The sequence below is a fragment of the Salvelinus fontinalis genome, chromosome 29 (assembly GCF_029448725.1).
Source record: "Salvelinus fontinalis isolate EN_2023a chromosome 29, ASM2944872v1, whole genome shotgun sequence".
Classification (NCBI taxonomy): Eukaryota; Metazoa; Chordata; class Actinopteri; order Salmoniformes; family Salmonidae; genus Salvelinus; species Salvelinus fontinalis.
In genome coordinates, this window is record NC_074693.1 from 18768762 (window position 1) to 18790929 (window position 22168).

At 41.2% G+C, this 22168-nt stretch overlaps 2 protein-coding genes across 2 annotated transcripts; both read left to right on the forward strand.

Annotated features, from left to right (window-relative positions):
* The first annotated feature begins 5531 nt into the window (after positions 1–5531).
* phf6 (PHD finger protein 6) lies at positions 5532–12937 on the forward strand. The gene is made up of 11 exons (XM_055888484.1): positions 5532–5683; positions 7421–7619; positions 9184–9288; positions 9496–9629; positions 9719–9765; positions 9915–10081; positions 10169–10309; positions 10542–10646; positions 10994–11127; positions 11383–11521; positions 11625–12937. The coding sequence occupies exons 2-10, from the start codon at positions 7488–7490 to the stop codon at positions 11519–11521; spliced, it is 1104 nt and encodes a 367-aa protein (XP_055744459.1). The 5' UTR covers positions 5532–5683; positions 7421–7487; the 3' UTR covers positions 11625–12937.
* A 273-nt stretch (positions 12938–13210) lies between these two features.
* On the forward strand, positions 13211–21478 carry hprt1 (hypoxanthine phosphoribosyltransferase 1). Its single transcript, XM_055888485.1, has 9 exons — positions 13211–13421; positions 15817–15923; positions 17497–17680; positions 18318–18383; positions 18736–18753; positions 18854–18936; positions 19166–19212; positions 21171–21247; positions 21334–21478. Exons 1-9 carry the CDS (start codon positions 13395–13397, stop codon positions 21379–21381), a joined length of 657 nt encoding a protein of 218 aa, XP_055744460.1. The 5' UTR covers positions 13211–13394; the 3' UTR covers positions 21382–21478.
* The last annotated feature ends 690 nt before the right edge of the window (positions 21479–22168 follow it).

The following is a 22168-nucleotide window of genomic DNA, read 5'->3' on the forward strand; positions in this document are numbered from 1 at the left end:
CAATTATAGCAGTAGCAAGCTTACTTCAGGTCCTCCTTCTCATCTTCGTGCTCTCCCTCTCAAACTGAACAGGGAGGCATAGTCCTCACACACAGATATTGCCTTTTTTGGCCAGGGCTCATAATTTCTGATTGCCTATCCATTGCAGTGTCTAATGCAGTGTAGCTTTGTTTTATATACACCATCTCAGCAGCGCAAAATATAAGGGAAGGAAGTACATGTGCTTTTCTGAGCATGCTCTTGGTATAGCCTAGACCTATAGCCTATAGTATAGGCTATGGATCATTTGATTGAGACCACACTAGGCTTACTTGATATTGCATGCCCAGCAGAGAATCATGGATGAGGGGCAGCATTGGGCACACTTTGAGATTTAATAAGTAACTCATTCTCAAACACTGAGCAATATGACATTCAGGGCTCTATTTTCAGGTTGCGTTAAGGCTGCATTAGTGCCAAACGCCCGTTTGTTTGCAATTTCAACCTGTAAAGTCAGCACTCTGCTATTTTCAAACTGTTGCGCAAGGATGGGCAATTTACCTGTCTCAGCTCGCTTGTGCCCAGATAGGAAGGTTGGAAATATACTGAACAAAAATATAAACGCAGTATGCAACAATTTTAACAATTTGACTGAGTTACAGTTCATATAAGGAAATGAATTAATTGAAATAAATTAATTAGGCCCTAATCTATGGATTTCACATGATTGGGCAGGGGCGCTGTCATGGGTGAGCTTGGAAGGGCATAGGCTCACCCATTGGGGAGCCAGGCCCAGCCAATCAGAATTTGTTTATCCCCACGAAAGGCCTTTATTACAGACAGAAATACTCCTCAGTTTCATCAGCTGTCCAGATGGCTAGTCTCAGACAATCCCGCAGGTGAAGAAGATGGATGTGGAGGTCCCGGGCTGGCGTGACTACGCGTGGCCTGCGGTTGTGAGGCCGGTTGGACGTACTGCTTATGGTAGAGAAATCAGCATTCAATTCTCTGGCAACAGCTCTGCTGGACGTTCCTGCAGTGTTGTGGCATTGTGTGACAAAACTGCACATTTTAGAGTGGCCTTTTAAAGGCCCAGCACAAGGTGCACCTGTGTGATGATCATGCTGTTTAATCAGCTTCTTGATATGCCACACCTGTCAGGTGGATGGATTATCTTGGCAAATGAGAAATGCTCACTAACAGGGATGTAAACAAATCTGTGCACAAAATTTGAGAGAAATAAGCTTTTTGTGCATATGGAACATTTCTGGGATCTTTCATTTCAGCTCATGAAACATGGGACCAACACTTTACATGTTGCGTTTATATTTTTGTTAAGTATAATATAGCCTCAAGTAACGACAATTATTTATGTAACAGTGCCAGTAGCCTATGAGTTGTTTGCAAGAGGGACTCCCAACAAGAAGCTCCTCATTATGTATTCGTAATCGTCATTTACAAGGTTTTGGCTGCACTTCTCAAAACACTAACACAATAAACGTAATTCTACATTTCAAAGGGGGGTAAAAAGTTGTGAGATTTGAACTGTTGCCACAATCTGTTCGACACACTACACAAAAAAACGTTTTGAAAAGGACAGTCAAACAGTTGCTTTGATTATCATAATGTGGGGTTTGAGATTAGCGAGTAATATACTTGCGTTTATTTTTGTTGTTCAGTATATTTGAGGTGTGTCCTTAAAAACATTTTCCAATGTGCTAATTTCAGGCAGCGCTGGTAAGGGTATTTAAAACCAACCAAAAACTGGTTTTAGCGGTAACACGGTTGGTTATGACATTACTTTTGACAGCGGTAACGCAGCCTAATCCAGCCTTGACGCACACTAGCATACGCGCATGGAACAATAATATTGTGCTTTTGGAGCCTGTATACTTCGTATTTAGAAACGTTAAAAAAAAGGCATGTTTTTTCCCCATTTCGTTTATTTGATTAAAAACCAAGCATAGCCTCCCCTCTTCCCAATGAAGGCTGTTTTCTTTTTGTCCTGCCAAATAAAATCAAGTATAGGCTATTCAAGACCATCGACAAAAGGGTTTGGCTCTTGAGACAGCTTGGAAATTAATCTTAATCACCGAAGCTTTATTAAAGATCAAGTTTTAGAGGAGCAAAACAGTGAGCTGACATTCCCTTTTTATCTACAGTATGTATTGTAGGCAGGCCTACAATATTTTAGCCATGCTTAAAATCTTCTGTGTTGTTTTAATATTAGATGCCCACAGGGAGAAATTATGGTGCCTGTAAATGTATTTAGACATAGCCTATTTAAAACAAGTTGTTGTTTTGTTTAGAATTTGATCCGAATTATTCACTTTTTTTGTAGGCCTTATTAATAATGAACGCTATCTTGCTTATTGACAAGGTTTGGCATGTTCATGCTCAGTTATAATGCAATTTACAATAGGTCTAGCCCCTATATCAGTGTGAATGCTATGTATATATTTCCACATTGAAGCCATGCAATTACTTAGAACAATGCTGAATGCAAACAAGTTCAAGTTAACATACAGTACCAGTCAAAACTTTGTACCCATTCCAGGATTTTTCTTTATTTTAACTATTTTCTACATTGTAGAATAATAGTGAACACATCAAAACTATGAAGTAACACATATGGAATCATGTAGTAACCAAAAAAGTGTTAAACAAATCAAACTATATTTTATTTTTGAGATTGGGTTTGGCGCCCCCCTCGGGTTTGTGCTGTTGGGGAGATCTTCGTTGGCTATACTCAGCCTTGTCACAGGGTAGTAAATTGGTGGTTCGAAGATATCACTCTAGTGTTGTGGGGGCTGTGTGTTGGCAAAGTGGGTGGGGTTATATACTGCCTGGTTGGCCATGTCTGGGGGTATTGTTGGACGGGGCCACAGTGTCTCCCGATCCCTTCTGCCTCAGCCTCCAGTATTTATGCTGCAATAGTTTATGTATCGGGGGCTAGGGTCAATATGTTATGTCTGGAGTATTTCTCCTGTCTTATCCGGTGTCCTGTGTAAATTTAAGTATGCTCCCTCTAATTCTCTCTCTCTCCCTCTCCTCCCGGAGGACCTGAGCCCTGGGACCATGCCTCAGGACTACCTGGCCTGATGACTCCTTGCTGTCACCAGTCCACCTGGTCGTGCTGCTGCTCGAGTTTCAACTGTTCTGTTCTATGGAACCCTGACCTGTTCACCATGCGTGCTACCTTGTCCCGGAACTGCTGTTTTCAACTCTCTCTCTCTCTACCGCACCTGTTGTCTCTAACTCTGAATGCTCAGCTATGAAAAGCCAAACGACATTTACTCCTGAGTTGCTGACCTGTTGCACTAGAGACCGCAGGAGCGGTAGAGATACTCTTAATGATCGGTTATTAAAAGCCAACTGACATACTCCTGAGGTGCTGACTTGCTGTACCCTCGACAGGGGGGTGTACCGATCCTGTAGAAGTTTTAAATAAATGATGGACTGTAGTTTCTCTTTGCTTATTTGAGCTGTTCTTGCCATAAAATGGACTTGGTCTTTTACCAAATAGGGCTGTATACCAACCCTACCTTGTCACAGCACAACTGATTGGCTCAAACACATGAAGAATTAAATAAATTCCACAAATGAACCTTTAAGACATGAAGGTCAATGTAGAAAATGTAAAGAACTTTGAAAGTTTCTTCAAGTGTAGTCGCAAAAACCATCAAGCGCTATGATGAAACTGGCTCTCATGAGGACTGCCACAGGAAAAGAATACCCAGAGTTACCAGCCTCAGAAATTGCAGCCCAAATAAATGCTTCACAGAGTGCAAGTAACAGCACATCTCAACATCGACTGTTCAGAGGAGACTGCGTGAACAGGCCTTCATGGTCAAATTGCTGTAAAGAAACCACTACTAAAGGACACCAATAAGAAGAGATTTTTCCCTTGGGCAAAGAAACATGAGCAATGGATATTAGACCAGTGGAAATCTGTCCTTTGGTCTGATGAGTCCAAATTTGAGATTTTTGGTTCCAACAGCCGTGTCTTTGTGAGACGCAAAGTAAGTGAACAGATGATCTCCGAATGTGTGGTTCCCACCATGAAGCATGGAGGAGGAGGTGTGATGGTGTGGGGGTGCTTTGCTGGTGACACTGTCAGTGATTTATTTAGAATTCAAGGCACACTTAACCAGCATGGCTACCACAGCATTCTGCAGTGATACGCCATCCCATCTGGTTTGCGCTTAGTGGGACTATCATTTGTTTTTCAATAGGACAATGATCCAAAACCTCCAGGCTGTGTAAGGGCTATTTGACGAAGAAGAAGAGTGATGGAGTGCTGCATCAGATGACCTGGCGTCCACAATCACTCGGCTTCAACCCAATTGAGATGGTTTGGGATGAGTTGGACCGCAGAGTGAAGGAAATGTAGCCAATAAGTACTCAGCATATGTGGGAACTCCTTCAAGACTGTTGGAAAAGCATTACAGGTGAAGCTGGTTGAGAGAATGCCAAGAGTGTGCAAAGCTGTCATCAAGGCAAATGGTGGCTACTTTGAAGAATCTCAAATATAAAATATGTTTATATTTTTTTTCAACACTTTTTGGGTTACTACTTTATTCCATATGTGTTATTTCATAGTTTTGATGTCTTCACGATTATTCTACAATGTAGAAAATAGTAAAAATAAAGAAAAACCCTTGAATGAGTGGGTGTGTCCAAACTTTTGACTGGTACCATATTTAGCAAAGATGGGATGGATCTACATTTTTGTTATTTTGTTTCTGTAAGGTCTTTAACAAACTATAATGGACCAACATTGGAATTGGAGTTGATTCCAAAGCAATACATAAAATACAATAAATACACAATTTGAAGCAGGGATTGTCAACTAGATTCAGCTGTGGGATGATTTTTTTAGTGTGGATGGTCGGGGTGCTGGAACATAATTACGATCACATTTCTCTATTACGCGTGGGAATACTTGGGAACAGATTTCTCAAATTAAAATCACTTGGAGCTGATTTCCTGGTGTTTTTAGTCTATTACGTCAAATAAAAAATACAATTATTCTTTTTTTAAATTGCAAAGAGAACTTGGGGGGCCCGCGGGCAGCCAGTTGGAGAATCCTGACTTGAAGGAACAACATTTATAGTCACGGAGCACATTCTGATTAACCAGTGAGGAGCCAAGCCTCTACACACCCACAACTGGTTTATTCATCAATACCCGCCAGCACTGCGCAGATCATTTTTAATTGTGGAAATAGCAAAAATATTTCGAACACACCCCTGAACCTATAATGGTATGGCCAGCGCTTAGATTACCACAAATCAGGTTCATTAATTGATTGCAAATTATATGACCCTCCCCTGGACTAAATAAAAAAATATTAACCCTCCCCTTGTACACGATGTTCCCCCTGACTGAAATTGAAAAAGCATGACCCTCCCCCATTTTCCTCCGTGTGACAATAGTGTAAATTTCGACCACTCCCTTATTTGTTCAATGGCATCAGTGCTTCTTGGTACATAATTTTCAGGGGGAAAATGTGCGTGCATAGCGTGGGGGCGTGTTTAAGTTTTTTTTTGCAGTGCGCAACGTCACTCGAATGCTACGCAGTGCTGAAACCGAACACAAGCGATCACTGATTAAAAAAAGGGGGAAACTACACACACACTCTTGATCACACTTTCACCCCTTCTATCCAGCACAGCAACGTGACAAAATCCCACAGAGACTGGTAAGATCTAAATATCTTTCGGCACTGTACTAAAGGAATGATCGGTATTTTTTTTATCAGGTAACTATTGTTAGGTTTTAGGTCGATGGGAATTGCTGACGGACAAGCTCGCTGAAGTCCCTCCGTGTTCACTGCTGAATGTGAATACATCACGTATGGCGCTCTGCGTAGAAAGCACTCAAAACCTACACGCGCCTCTTCACTCTGAACAGAAATATACTAGAATAAAGTATGTTTAAAAGGTTAGTTATGATCACAAATTAAAGGACTATCTTTGTTTTACTGGTTCGGGCCTTTCTGTCCTACGACGAGGGCCTACAGTGCTCGTCTTTCGATGAGTGTGTGTACCGAAATAGTAGTGTTCTTATACAGTTTGGAAGAGGCACACACACCCCTTTTTTTATTTCAAAACTTACACTGAAATAAATAGTATTTTGACAAGATTGTGTACGCGATGTTCCCCCCAAAAAACACAGACCAACACGATCATTAATCTAAACTGTTCGTAACACTATATGTCACTGTGTTTCGTGTGTAATTCTTGAAGATTTCATTGATAGTTTAGTAGCTATATATCCTTCGTTGTTTACTTGGCTGGTGAGCATGCACGTTGTGCTGCGTTGTTGCCGCCCGTCGCTGTGAGATCCTCTTCCTGAGCTATCATGGCAGCTGTGTTTAAAACCAAGGCGTTGCGGTGCATGCCATTGTGATTAAAAACACCCAGTTTCGTTATTAGGAGAACATGAGGTTATAGAGATTGAATGTTACTGTGAAATACAACTTTTACCTTTACATTTTTCTGGTGTTTTTCAGATTTTTGTGATCAGGGCCTCTCACTTTTCAGTGTTTGTATGTAATGTCTCCATTTCCTATTAAAATATTATATCTTAACCTAATGAATTCTACGAGTTATTGTAATTTATTTTTTTAATCGATTTTTGTTTATTTGACAATATAGCTGTTCTTGGGGTAAATTGTAGATTTTGTCCTCTACACTTCTCGATCATAAAATGTATTCCACCGTCTTTCAACAATTTACTTGACTTTTCTGCTTTTCTTTTCTTCCAACACATGCATGTACACACAGATACACCACACCTACACCAACAATGGAATTGGCAGTAGCCGAGGGGCTTAACTTCCAAAAAACAGGAGAAATGTTCCACAGGCCCACCCCTACTTTATTTGTCTCCAAGTCTCAACCAAATTCACCTTTTGTTTCACTGATGATTACACAACATGTTAGCAATGTATCCATGAAACACAGTACGTCACCTCCAGCAACCAACAACGGTATGGTTTCATATGTAGGCCTAGATTTTAGGAACTTGGAGGGCCTTAACAGTTTTTTTTAATAATACCTTCAGATATCATTATCTGGCAGGTAGCCTAGTGGTTAGAGTATTGGGCCAGTAACCGAAAGGTTGCTGGATTGAATCTCCGAGCTGACAAGGTAAAAAATATGTTGTTCTGCCCATGAACAAGGCAGTTAACCCACTGTTCCCCAGTAGGGCATCATTGCAAATATAAATTTGTTCTTAACTGTCTTGCCTAGTAAAATAAAGGTTACATTTTAATAAAATACAATTAAAAAAAAAAATATTCGCTGACAGCAATAAACGTGTACCTTACCTGTCTAGTGTAATCTATAGTATCTATTGGGGTTTGCTAACAAGGTCAACTTGATGCTGCTATCAAGTGATTACCTCTCGTTCTTTCTGTCCCTCTCACGAACAGAAGAGCTCACTGACTGTCACAGAGACGATACAGGAGACGACGAGAGAGTTTGTGAGAGAGACAGACCATGTCGGCACAGAGGAAGGGAGCGGCAGCAAAGCTGCGAAAATGTGCCTTCTGCAGGACGAACCGGGACAAGGAGTGTGGACAGCTGCTAGTGTCGGACAACCAGAAGGTGGCAGCCCACCATAAGTGCATGGTGAGAAGAACCCCCAGTCGGTGGTATAGCACTGACTACTGTATGCATTGGCCATCCATAAGTGTTTCTCAATGCCAACCAATTTAACTATCATATAAAACCATATTTAAATGTCACTTCACAATATCATAGTATTGATATCCATGTTACAGGTTAAAAAACAGATCATTGTGAACCACTTTTGAGACACTGTAGGTGTAGCCGATGTGAAATGGCTAACTTGTTATCAGTGACGTCACTCGCTCTGAGACCTTTAAGTAGTTGTTTCCCTTGCTCTGCAAGGGACCCGGCTTTGTGGAGTGACTGGTTACGATGCTTTGTGGGTGTCAGTTGTCATTGTGTTAAGAGGGTCCTTGGTTTGAGCCCAGGATGGGCCAAGGAGAGGGATGTAAGCAACACTGTTACAAAAGCAATCATATAGGGACGGGATGATACCAGTATCACGATACTCATTATTATCGTGGCAAGGAAACTAAACTCGAAGCGGATTGAACTTCTTTAGGAAAACCACCCTAATGTTGGAAACAAACATTGTTGTCATCCAGAGTTATATATATATTTATTTTCTAAGCTACAGCACACAATATTTGACATACAGCTGGTTTTTATCAGGACGAAACACTAAACAGTATGGTCTGATTCGTGTTTTCATTTTTGTCATGGAAAAGATATTGCAATACTGGTATCATCCCGGCCCTACAATCATATCTATTTCTGTATTGCAGCTTATTATTCCGATTAGCGGGGAGTGTCCTTGTGTCTCAGTTGTGAATCCTTATTCTTCTTGGGGCTTTGACGGTCATGGAATTTTGGTTGGTGGTAATTGGCCAGGCCGCTGCCACCATAACCCCCCCCCCCCCCCCCCCCCCCCCCCCCCGCCGCCCAAAGACTCACATTTTCTCCTCTCCTGACAGCATGTGCTGCCATAGAAATAGAATGAATAGAACAGGCATCCCCATTCAAGTCAATGATGGCATAATGGGTGGACTGGCAGCCATTGCGAGGAGCAAAACAGGAAGTACCAATCAGTAAGTGCTGTAATTACGAAACTGACATTTAAAAAAATAAATAATAATAATACTTTCCATCGCATGAGCCACATCAGTTAACATAATTCGAATGAACATATTACATTACCATGAGCGTACCCATGAGTTTACCAGTCAAATTGCCAGGGTTAGCGGTTCCAAGCCTGTTCTATTAATGATATTTCTATGTGTGCTGCTGCTGCAGGGAGGGTGGTGTTGCCTAGGCAACCGAAGACTCATTTGCAACTACAACTTGCTTGTTTCAGCCAGGAGCAAAAAAGTTTCATCACATTACGAGTCCATGTCACCACTGAAACGGACTCGACTGCATGAATGCCCAGCCATCCCGTCTTCAGTCAGCTGTTACAAAACTATTTCAAAACGGTTATGACTTATTTTATTTGAAGTCTTCATCCATAACGTCAGTTACATGGTAGTAGTGCCAGCCCTAGTTTTGCTCTCTGAGAAGTAGAACATAGTTATTGCTTGTGTTGTCCATGTATTCTGTTGAATGATTTTGTCATTGCCCTGTGCAGCTTTTCTCCTCCGCGCTGGTTACATCTCACTCAGACTGCAACGAGAACATCGGGGGGTTTTCTGTCCAGGACGTGAGAAAGGAGATCAAGAGAGGGAATAAACTTGTGAGTCTCTATGGCAATATATTCCCACATGTCCTCACATTTGGAATGTGTTCTAGATGGCACCCTAATCCCTATTAGTGCACTATGGCAAGTCTGGTCAACTAGTTCACGATTTAGGGAATGGTGTGCCTTTTAGGACTCATACCACGGTGAGTTGCCAGGTTCAGCTAGTGAGATGGGAGGTCTTATTCTTCTCCTCCCCTTCAGATGTGTTGGTCCTGCCATCGGCCTGGTGCCACTGTTGGCTGTGATGTGAAGACATGCCGGCGGACGTATCACTACTACTGTGCAGTATGGGACAAGGCCCAGGTCAAAGAGAATCCCTCACAAGGGAGCTACCTGTAAGTGCCCTGTGTACATAACCTTATTAAAACATTTAGCTTGACGTTTCTGTTAAAAATGATCCTAATATTTCTGTCTTTGGATGTAGTGTGTATTGTCGCAAACACCGGGATGCCTCCCAGGATGCCAGTGAAGGTATCTAACTTCTCTTCTATGTGATGCTCAGCACACAAGGGATGGCTTTTCTTTTGACACTTTTAAAGTAGAACACGGGGATAACTCACTATACTGTTGTTGAGGGTGAATTGCTGGTGTATTGATGTATCCAATTTTATATTTTTCAGATGAACAGGAACAAGGAGGTGTTGCCAATGACTCCGACTCCTCCCCTCCACGGAGTAGGGGGCGTGGGAGATTAGAGAAAGAGCGAATCAAAGTTGGATCCCGTGGCCAATCAGAGGACACACGCTCGACCTCCTCTCAAGGTGTAGATGATGAGAGCTCCTCGCATGTAAGACCACACACACACACACACACACACACACACACAAAACATTTGCCCTGAAAATGTATCCTGAGGTGTGTGTCTGTCTTTCAGAGGGACAGGTCCCCTCTGAGGGGCTCTGGGGACGGTGGCCAGCGCTGTGGCTTCTGCCACTCCGGAGAGGAGGAGAACGAGATGCGGGGCGTGCTACATGCAGATAATGCAAAAAAGGTTGCTGCACATTACAAGTGCATGGTAAGAATTATCTCATCACTTGTCAGTCTGTACTAAGCTGTAACACTCATTGTTCATCAGAAAAAGAAAAAGAAATTCTGCTGAAGATGGTCTATATACTATTGCTTGTCCAAGCATTACTTTTTGGAAGATGTATGGATTGGAAAAGCACAATCCATTTTAAAGGTATTTTCTGCTATACTCTGATTTGCCCTGTCTGTCATCTGACCTGGTCGTCACTCCTACCTGGCAGCTGTTCTCATCGGGAACCGTCCAACTTACTACCTCCTCACGGGCTGAATTTGGGAACTTTGACATCAAAACGGTCATCCAGGAAATCAAGAGGGGGAAGAGAATGGTGAGAACCTTGCAGATAGCACTGTAGTATGGTAATGTGAAGACGCAAGGGTTGCTCAGTGGGACAAGTAGCTTACTAGCACTAGCAACTAATAATTTTATTTGCAGAGAATTTTAATGCATTTCTACTGAATATGGGGGAAGATCCTTGAAAGTTGCCAATGCTGTATCAGAGACCTGCTGTTGTATTACCAATCAGATTGATGTACCCATAGAGATCCTATTAAATAAGTATTATAGTTCTATGGATGTACCTTCCTTAGTTGAATCCACTGACTGTAAGTTGCTCTAGATAAGAGCATATGCTAAATTACAAAAATGTAACTGTATATTGATGGTCTCTTCCAGAAATGTACCCTGTGTACCCAGTTGGGAGCCACTATTGGCTGTGAGATCAAAGCCTGTGTGAAGACCTATCATTATCACTGCGGCCTGCAGGACAAGGCCAAGTACATAGAGAACATGGCTCGTGGCATCTACAAGTGAGAATCCACTCTGCTTTCTCATTTTCAGGTGTCAAGTCCTCACCTATGGATAGTTTTCTTCTGGTTCATAAAATACACACTTAGTTTGCTGTTGGTGATTAATTACATTGCAACTACTTAAAAATAGTATAATTTATTTGCTCCTGACAGACCTCAATTATAATCCTCAAGTTAATATTCCTGTCCTGTCTGTAATGATATGTAACTGTCGTAAAGATATAAGTTGACATTACACTATTGTCTCTTCTCCAGGCTGTACTGTAAGAATCACAGTGGGAATGAGGAGCGGGATGAGGAGGATGAGGAGAGGGAGAGTCGCAACAGAGAGAGGGCGGCCATTGATCACGGGGGAACACTGCCTCTGCCTCCGCCACAAATCAATGGCAACTAGGTATGGCACTGTCACACCTGCCTGAATCAAATGGTGATGAATAAGTACCAATAGGCCAACATCTGTCAAGTATATGGCTGATGTCAATGTACTCCCTTCACAGGTGATGGTTAAGGATTGCAGGATAAGAAGAGGGGATATCCAAGATGGAGCAAAGATATTTTTCTATTGCGTTCTCCCGAAGTAGGGGGTCACTGCCAGCCCCCTCATTCACCATTTCAGTTTCTTCAAACATCAGACACACACCCCTGCCAGATGTGAACATGTCAGCCCCTGGCTTCTTCACAAACCTCTTTCATATTGTTAAGTTTCATGGATGAGAAATGGCACGGACGGACTGGAGTACTAAGAGCAAAACACTGCTGCTGGGTGAAAGACGAAGCATGAGAGTTGTGGTCTCCCTGTAATACATGTTGTATTGCTCTTAAAGAAGACATGACTCAACAAAGTTATCAACATTCATTGTATCTTGCTTCCCATGTGCCCCACAGCATTCCATAGTCCTATACAAACAATATTCTTCTTCCTCTAGCTCTTCTTCAAGGAGGCTGCCTTGTAATATTGTAGATTTTTTTCACCAGTCTCTTCCTAATCATGGAATTTGATTTACTTTGTTGTAGCTGTAATCTTCTCTTTAAGAAATTCCTTTTTTTACTTCTCAAAAAAAAAGTGTATTGTTTGACAACTATCATAATCATGAATACTATTGAATATTTGTGGCTTTCTTTATAGTCAATCAGGATTAAAGTTAATCTGCTAGCATGCAGCACTTTAGATTGTTTATTCATGTTCTGTATTGCTCCAACATGCCCATGCAGACTTCTTTATAAGGAAAGAATATTGACTTAAGTTTTTGTGCTATTCTCATTTTCTCAGCATCCACAATTGTATTCGTGAAGGGTTACAATTACAGGCTACAATATACATTTTGTATTACACTTATTATACTGCTGAAATGTTTTTGTCCAACATAAGAAACCAAGAAAAAAACATTTTGATGTTGTCCAGCAGGTGGCAGTATTCCTTTTATGATTTGAATATTGTACCAGGCATGTTATTTCGAAAGCTTCCAAATATGATTTTTTTTAACTTTTAAACTGCCAGATCAATATAAGATGCCTCACAAATAGTGGTTGTTGATGGACGCTTTGGGATTGGAGGAGTTTTGTTATGGTCAGATAATAGGGTGAAGAATGTCACAGATACCTGGATGTTGACCAGAGCAAGAAGGCCCTTCCGCACTACCCCAGTCAACAACAACGTCTTCTGGGTTCAACCGGCTAGATGTCTAAATGGTAGTCTGTGTTTAGTTAAACCTTGATCTTTATCCAGGCTATATATCGTTTGAAGTAAGTTTATTGTTGGCAATAAAAACGGAATACAGTCCGCTGCACAGAAAAGCAGGTTGAAAATGTATTATTGTTTTGGAGCATTTCTATTTAAAACGGTACTGTTGATTTAGAATGGGCATGTTGTTCAACAACATATTGATCATTTGGGAAGCTAGAATGCTACATTACAGGTGCATGGTTTGAAGAAACTGCTTGGTAATTGACGTTGCCATTTTCCATATTCATAGTGAGGGGAATATCATGCAGTGCCCTGCATCGCGTTTAGTCTACATGATTTTATGGCGATGACAGATTCTATCCAAAATGGGCGGTACATCAGGTTTTCCCCTCATTTGATTCGTTATTCAGTCCTACAACCAGCGCCGCACGTCCTGCAGTGGTTTTGCGGAAGATCTACTGTACGTAGGTTGCTAGGTGGTCTGCTGTTAAAGAGGTGAAACTCATTTTAGGTGACAGAGTCTAGCAAAAACAAGAATTTTGTCGGAGAAAAAGCGGGTCGTGATCTAAACGAAGAAACGGACATGGCGTCAAGCAGCCCCTGTGTTGTGGTAAGTCTTGCAATGCTGATTCAAATGGGTGTTCATATTGCGAACTCAGCATGACTGCTGTTTCGAGTCAAAGAGGAATGGGTCGTAACTAGTTTTTTTAAACGGAAATACGCGCCATTCGCCCCTGTAAATGTAAATTTTCAGAATTATTACGATGTCCTTTATGTGTTCATTTTTAATGCTTCAAACGTGTCATCGCACGCTCACTTTAAAAATCACTCATGTCATCTCAACAACAAAAATAGCTGTCTAGCTACATAACTAAACGCGGCCTGGGGCGTCGCACGCGTGCTAACACGCATGGCACATGTTATACTTGTTATACCATACCACTAATCTTGATTCATACAGTAGGACGAATATACAGATACATATTCAATTGACCAATAATAGCGCTAGAGTAGTTTTCTTTAAAATACGAACAAAATGCAAGTCATATCTAACTTCGAAACGACTATATGCATGCCTTATGGGGCGGGATATTGCTTGTCTCTCCAACCAATACATTTTTTTGGTTCAGTCCTGTCACCCAGAGTAGTTTATTTTTGGAAAACGACAGCCTGCAGGCTTTTGGGGATTACTGCTGTACTGCAACCAGCATGATATCCTCATTTCACTGGTATGCATTTTATCATTATATTTCACCATATATTTCACCACATATTTACAGAAGTACAAGAAGATGTAAATTGCAGAAGAACACATTTTGCTTTTGTAGCCATTTCCAACAGGATAACACATTTTATTGCCTATGTCAGTATAGAATTTCTTTTTGCTATCAAACTTGCCCTGTCTGTAGTCTGGGAGTCACATGCTGTCAGTTGCTTATCGATTGATGACACAGACAACATGCTGAATGCAGCAGGTTTTGCAGACATGGCTTGGAGAGTCAGTCAGTCTGTAGGGACTGGAGAAACTACAGTGTTACATTCACCCCTACTGCTGATAAGTGGGCCCTTGTTTAAAAGAGATAGGTAAGAGAGGGCCACTGTGGGGAGGAATGCCTCACTCCATCTTTAGATAGGAATTATTGTATCATAACAACACACATTGCTTTCACAACGGTTACAAATTACATTTCTCTACACTAGTACAAGCTTACATTCAGGTCAACTTATGATTCATAGCTTGGTTGTTATGTCGTCTTTTGGAGGGCTCTTTTTGGTTTAATAATAACTCGATTGCACATTTGTGATTATGGTGCTACATAGTAAGACCTGATGTGATGTGCTGTTGGTAGAGGGAACTGTTCCCCTGTTCTCCCACCAGCTGAACCCAGTACAGCAGCACCTGTAGTAGCCAGCAGGTGGGAGGAAGACTGCTGTAGGATCTGTAGTCCCCAGACAACTGCCTAGTACCTGCATGGCTCACTATCAGTCCTTATTTCTCTGCATGTGAACTTCGTCTGTTCTGAGCCAAATCACATGAGTACATAGGAATATATTTCAGTTGGACTGGCATGGGAAGGAGAACACACAGTTGTCCCAGGTCAGAAAATGTGAGGACATGTCTCATAGGATTATACACAGTGCGTGTAGCTTAGGCCTACATGTAACTACATTGTTATAATAAGTAACCCTTTTATGTCGTCTTACAGAGTGTGTAAATGTCAGCCAGGGGCCAGGGCAGGCGAGAGACCCGTGATCACACCCCAATCCCTGGGCATCTCTGGGCCTGGTCTGGTGGCCACTCTGCTGTCACATGACTCTGATGATGCTCTCTGTGCATCCCAAATGGCACCCTATTCCATATAAAAGTACTGCAGTATATAGGGAAAGGGTGCCATTTGGGATACACATCCCGCGCTCTGGATTCAAGTGCAGGGCTGTTGACCCCTCAGTAGGAAATTAGATTTGAAAACATATGGGGTATATCGCTTCCAGGATTAGTATGGTATCTCTGAAAAGAGGCAGTGTTTATATAAATTGAGAGACTTCTTCGCAGAGTAATCGTGTATTAGTTCAAAGTCGATGCCAGGGACGAACAGTGGAGTCTTTAATAGAAGCTGGGGGGTGCGTTAGATGACTGCATGATTGGAGTGGACTGATTCCTCTTTCCTAGAATTGGGGCTGGCAATGTGTGTTTTGCTCTCACCTGCCTCGGTCAGTATTGAGTGGAGGCTGCAGCTGCGGCAGCAAGTGTGGGTGTGATTTGCTCTGCCAGAAGTCAGTTGCACCAGTGATACCAGCCAGAGGGGAGGGTGCATTGTGATAGTTGTAAAGTGAACAACCTTTAGTGTCTTCACCTCTATTCCCACTGCCCTACTTCTCTCTGTGTCCCGTTTAGATAACGCCCCTGTGATTTCTTTAACCCTTTCCCTGCTGCGTCATAGCAGTTCCACATCACAGGCACGGCATTGATCAGGTAGATTTTCAGCATGTAATCTGTGTTCCAGATCAGCGATGATGAGCAGGGATATGATCTGGACCTCTTCTGCATCCCAAAGCACTATGCTGATGACCTGGACCGGGTCTACATCCCACATGGACTCATCCTTGACAGGTGGGTTGTTACTGGCAGTGTGGTCTTAATAATTTATCATGAGGTTGTCAGTAACAAGAACATTTCCCAGGACATGGACATATCTGATATTGACAGAAAGCTTAAATTCTTGTTAATCTAACTGCACTGTCCAATTTACAGTAGCTATTACAGTGAAAGAATACCATGCTATTGTTTGAGGAGAGTGCACAGTTATAAACTTGAAAATGTATTTATAAACCAATTAGGTACATTTGGGTAGTCTTGAGACAAAATTTTGAACATAAATGCAATGGTTAATTGAATCAGTCTAAAACTGTGCACATACACTGCTGCCACCTAGTGGCCAAAATCTAAATTGTGCCTTTGGCTGGAATAATACATTATGGCCTTAATCTTGCATTTCAAAGATGATGGTTGTTAGGTTCTTATTTTTCCAAGTAAATAACCCACGGGCACTAGATAAGCTTTAACTAAGTTTAATTCTATCCCAAAGGTTCTGTACAGCTGTAATCAGAATGCAAAACATTTCTCACATCACAGTTATATACATCCCACTTAAGACACTCCCCTTTCTCTCCAATCCTTACATTTTATGGCTCTACAGGAAGCTAATAAAGAGGGTAACAGGATTCCTAACATTTATTACTCTCTTAAGAGAATCTGTCCTCACCTCCTGACCTCAACCCCTCTTTCATCTAATACACAGATATCCATCTGTCTTTCCTCAGAGACATAAAACCCAGTCTCTTTCATTTCCTATCATTCATTTACTATCTCAATGATCAAAGTTTAGCCGATTCCAACATGGCACAAAAAAGAATACTAAAAAAACACATGTTTTTTTCTTTGTATTATCTTTTACCAGATCTAATGTGTTATATTCTCCTACATTAATTTCACATTTCCACAAACTTCAAAGTGTTTCCTTTCAAATGGTATCAAGAATATGCATATCCTTGCTTCAGGTCCTGAGCTACAGGCCGTTAGATTTGGGTATGTCATTTTAGTCGAAATTGGAAACAAAGGGTCAGATCCATAGATGTTGCTATGAAAGAACATGTCAACTAAGCTTCAATTGCAATACATATTCAAGCTGGCCCTTTTTAAAATATTTTTACATTTTTGCCTGTGTTAGTTATTTTACTACTATGTTAGTTATTTTATGACTATGTTAGTTATTTTACTCATTCAGCCTATGTTACTTGTTTACACAAGGATTTAGAGTTGAGCATGTTCTCTTCCTTTACTGAACTTGTCACTGGATAGCCACAAACTCTTTTATAATCAAATCAATTAACTGATCACATCCACGTGAGGCTGGCAGTTCAGTTTAGTTGCGAAGGGGTTCTTCGGCTGTCCCCATAGGATAACTCTTTTTGGTTCCAGGCAGAACTCTTCTAGGTTTCATGTAGAACCCTCTGTGTAAAGGGTTCTACCTGGAACCTAAAATGGTTCTTCCATTGAGACAGTCGAAGAACCCTTATAGGTTCTAGATAGCACCTTTTTTTCTAAGAGTGTAGCCCCTTATTCAAACAGACATAGGAACCAGGAACCAGTGCCGACTGCCCACCCTCTCTCTCCCTGTCTACAGGACAGAGAGGCTAGCCAGGGAGATTATGAAGGACATGGGGGGGCACCATATCGTGGCCCTCTGCGTGCTCAAGGGGGGTTACAAGTTCTTTGCAGACCTGTTGGACTACATCAAGGCCCTAAACCGTAACAGCGACCGCTCCATTCCTATGACAGTGGACTTCATCCGCCTCAAGAGCTATTGCGTAAGGCTCACTCTTCGCTCTGTTCTTCAAATTTGTGTCCCAAATGGCACCATATTCCCTTTTAAGTGCATGCCCTGCAGGGGCCCTGGTCAAAAGTAGTCACAAGTAGTGCACTATAAAGGGAATAGGAGCCATTTGGAAGGTAGTTCATGAGTTATTACTATTTTATTATAGATGTTAGAAGTATTTAGCGTTTATGTTATTGTTATTTAATTTATTTATTACAGGCATTGCCAAAAACGGCATAATGGAAAGAATATAATATTTTATTCAGTCCATTGGTTTCACAGTTACACCTAAGCTTTCATTTGACCTTTGAGCCAAATGTCAACATGCACTACCTTAAACTTGTTTTGACTGACAATCCCCTAGGCTCGTATCCACAATAAATGCTTACTTGGTAAATACTAAGACTGGCTGCTATTAGTACTACATTTCCATTATTTCCATCTGTATTTGTACCCACACACACACACACACTCACACTCAGCTGCTTGACATAATACATTAAGAAGCAGCTCTAGCAGCTCTTTGTTTATGGATTCTTACTGCTAGCCACTAGAGATGTCAATAACAGCAGGCCTGTCCTGACAAAGTCCCCTATCCTTGTTCACCTGTTTATTACATGTCTACACAGAATGACCAATCTACAGGTGAAATCAAAGTCATTGGAGGGGATGACCTGTCTACGCTGACAGGGAAGGTAAAGAAATCTTTTCAACTGACCTTTTCTATAGATATGTCTGTCAAACATTCCTCAGTTATCTAGTTTGAACTTTCTTAAAGGGAAACTTTGGAGGATCAACTATAAGCATAGAAAGTGAAAAATAAGGCCACGTGTAAAAATAAATATATGTATATTTTTTTACTTTGCCATAAAAGTTTTGAAGGGGTTCTCATGCAGTCTAAAGTACAAGAGGGTATAACTATAACGTCTGCAGGGTTCACCAGGATACACCCAAGGGCACATTTCTAAATGGGTTCTGGAGTAACTTTTAGATTTGATAAAGGCTAACAGTTACACTCTGTCATCTCTGCCTCTTGTTTTTACACAGAATGTCCTGATTGTGGAGGTATGTTATGACTACTTCTATCTCATTGTTAAGTTAAACCTTTTGCTATGTCAGCATTATAGACATTTGGCAGCGACACTCACTGTTGTGTCATTTTTAGGACATTATTGACACAGGAAAGACCATGAAGACCTTGCTGCAACTTCTCAAACAGTACAACCCAAAAATGGTAAAAGTTGCAAGGTAAAGTAATCCCCAAGTCTCTATCTTACATTGCAGTGTTATTAAAAGTTAAATATTTGTCCATACATCTTTGATGTAAATGTAGAATCAAGCAAAGGCACCGTACAGTGCAACTTACTTCTGCTTACAGAGAAGTTATATGGAAACCTCCAACTGTCATGTTTTCCTTTGTATTTTAATTCTCTAACACCATTAGTCACATGACCAACTTCCTGGTTTGTGCTTTCAGTTTGTTGGTGAAGAGGACACCAAGGAGTGTTGGCTACACACCAGACTGTGAGTTCACTTCAACACTGCTAAATGGCTTTCAGTGAATCATCTTAATCAATAGCCTGAGGCATTGTGCTGTCACACATACATTAACTATAAAGCCAGACCGATACAGGGCATCCAGAAAGTATTCAGACCCCTTTTTTCACATTTTGTTAAGTTACAGTCTTGTTTTAAATAGGATTAAATAGGATTAAATAAAAACATTTCCTCAACCTACACACAAATGATCCTTTCCTATGAGACTAGAAATTGAGCTCAGGTGCACCCTGTTTCCATTGATCAGCCTTAAGATGGTTCTACTACTTGATTGGAATCCACCTGTGGTAAATTCTATTGATTGGACATGATTTGGAAAGGTAAACAGCTGTCTATATAAGGTCCCACAGTTGACGGTGCATGTCAGCAAAAACCAAGCAATGAGGTCGAAGGAATTTTCTGAAGAGCTCTGAGACAGGATTGTGTCGGGGCACAGATCTGAGGAAGGGTACCAACATTTCTGCTGCATTGAAGGTCCCCAAGAACACAGTGGCCTCCATCATTCTTAAATGGAAGAAGTTTGGAACTACCAAGACTCTTCCTAGAGCTGGCCGCCCGGCCAAACTGAACAATCGCGGGAGAAGCGCCTTGGTCAGAAAGGTGACCAAGAACCCGATGGTCACTCTGACAGAGCTCCAGAGTTCCTCTGTGGACATCAGAGAACCTCCCAGAAGGACAACCATCTCTGAGCACTTCACCAATCAGGCCCTTTTGGTAGAGGGGCCAGCCAAAGGAGTTTGCCAAAAGGCATCTAAAGGACTCTCAGACCATGAGAAGCTAAATTCTCTGGTCTGATGAAACCAAGATTGAACTATTTGGCCTGATTGCCAAACGTCACATCTGGAGGAAACCTGACACCATCCATACGGTGAAGCTTTAGTGGTGGCAGCATCATGCTGTGGGGATGTTTTTCAGTGGCAGGGACTGGGAGACCAGTCAGGATTGAGGGAAATATGAACAGAGCAAAGTACAGTGAGATCCTTGATGAAAACCTGCTCCAGATGGCTCAGGACCTCAGACTGGGGCTGAAGATTTACCATCCAACAGGACAACAACCATAGGCACACAGCCAACACAACGCAGGATGGGCTTTGGGACAAGTCTCTGAATGTCCTTGAGTGGCCAGCCAGAGCCCGGACTTGAACCCGATCGAACATCTCTGGAGTGACCTGAAAATAGCTGTGCAGCGACGCTCCCTATCCAACCTGACAGAGCTTGAGAGGATATGCAGAAAAGAATGGGAGAAACTCCCCAAATACAGGTGTGCCAAGCTTGTAGCGTCATACCCAAGAAGTCTCGAGGCTGTAATCACTGCCAAAGGTGCTTCATCAAAGTACTGAGTAAATGTGATATTTCTGTTTTATTTTTTAAATAAATTAAGCTAAAATTACTAAAAACCTGTTTTTGCTTTGTGTGTAGATTTGAGGGTAAAAACAATTGAATCAATTTTAGAATAAGGCTGTAACATAAAATGTAGAAAAAGTCAAGGAGTTTGAATACTTTCCGAAAGCACTGTATCTAACCATCTGATTAAATAGATATTCTAGGCCCATTTAAGGGAAATAGTCTGAGACACATGTTTATAAAAAAAAAAAAAAAAAAGAAAAGAAAAAAAAAGAGCCAAGTTTATTAAAGGAGTAGGGTGTAAGGTCAAACAACATACTCCAGGTGGCAGAATGCACCCTTTCAGTTTGTTTACCAACTCAGAGAAGTAGAACTACTTGGAAGCCTGTGCACTCAGACACCATAAATGGGACAGAAACAACATTGCGATTACTATACAACTCTATGCTCTTTACTGAAAAACACTAAAGGGTGCTTTTTATACCTTTCACATGTTCAACACCAATTAGGGTCCCCTGAGAAACATGGATGAAAACTATAGTTCCACCCTGTCACACTTACTTCATTTGTTTATTTTTCAGTCATAGGATTTGAGGTTCCAGACAAATTTGTGGTGGGATATGCGCTAGACTACAACGAGTACTTCAGAGATTTAAATGTAAGTATTTTTTAACAGATTTTCTCAGCTAGATAAACGATGTTGAGTAAAACGGTCTCATTGGTTCCTTTCTGTTTGCTTTCCAGCACATCTGTGTCATTAGTGAAACGGGGAAGGAAAAATACAAGGCCTGAAGAGGACAGCGATTCCTCTAGTTTTCAATCATTCTTTTTTATGTTGCTTTAATTTTATACATCTGATTTATATATATTTTTGGTCAGGAAAATCAAATCAAGAGTGCAGCTCACTTGAAACTCTTGCTCACACACATGTACATGTTCTGCTCAGGGTCCCTGAGGAGGTGTGTATACACACACTTACATTGCCCCTCAGATTTGCAAAGCCCCTCTCTCAACTCCCACATGCTGTGCTGCACTCTAGAAACCACACACACTTTAAAGTGTCAAGATTGAACATTTCTGAGGTGTGACATTGCCTTGGCCATATTGGTATGTGTGAGTCCATGTGCATGCTGTCATCGCTTTCAATAAATATAACATTTGCTTGCCCTGTTATAATGATCAATACCCAGAGTTTATTTTTTTGTAGATTAGTAATTTATTGAGAAATTCTGCTACGGTAGCAGGAAGTAGAACAAACATTTAGTCATCATATTGTCAAAATTACTTAAGATTTAAATTATTTTCCATTTCACAAAACTTGATTTTAGCTTGACATTGATTTGAAAGTTTGTACGTCACTTGAAGACCGAATTCCTTTACTTATACATAATAGTTTCAGTGGTATGGACAAAGGAAGGAGCAGGTATCCTAATACATTACATATTCTTTTTTGCATAGTTTTCCCCCCAAAATGGAAGTGTTCCATCAGTAGTACTGTAATATAAACTGTGAGTATTGAATGTGGTTCAATATTATGATCATTTATGCATATCTGCTTTTATAAATATGTATCTTAAGC

Bases quoted from the DNA above. Each gene is read 5' to 3' on its own strand.
- phf6 (XM_055888484.1), top strand. From the start codon at position 7,488: ATGTCGGCACAGAGGAAGGGAGCGGCAGCAAAGCTGCGAAAATGTGCC. The intron at 9,766-9,914 runs GTATCTAACTTC...TATATTTTTCAG, and splicing joins CTCCCAGGATGCCAGTGAAG to ATGAACAGGAACAAGGAGGT. The intron at 10,082-10,168 runs GTAAGACCACAC...TCTGTCTTTCAG, and splicing joins ATGATGAGAGCTCCTCGCAT to AGGGACAGGTCCCCTCTGAG.
- hprt1 (XM_055888485.1), top strand. From the start codon at position 13,395: ATGGCGTCAAGCAGCCCCTGTGTTGTG. The intron at 18,937-19,165 runs GTAAAGTAATCC...TTGTGCTTTCAG, and splicing joins AAAATGGTAAAAGTTGCAAG to TTTGTTGGTGAAGAGGACAC. The intron at 21,248-21,333 runs GTAAGTATTTTT...TTTGCTTTCCAG, and splicing joins AGTACTTCAGAGATTTAAAT to CACATCTGTGTCATTAGTGA.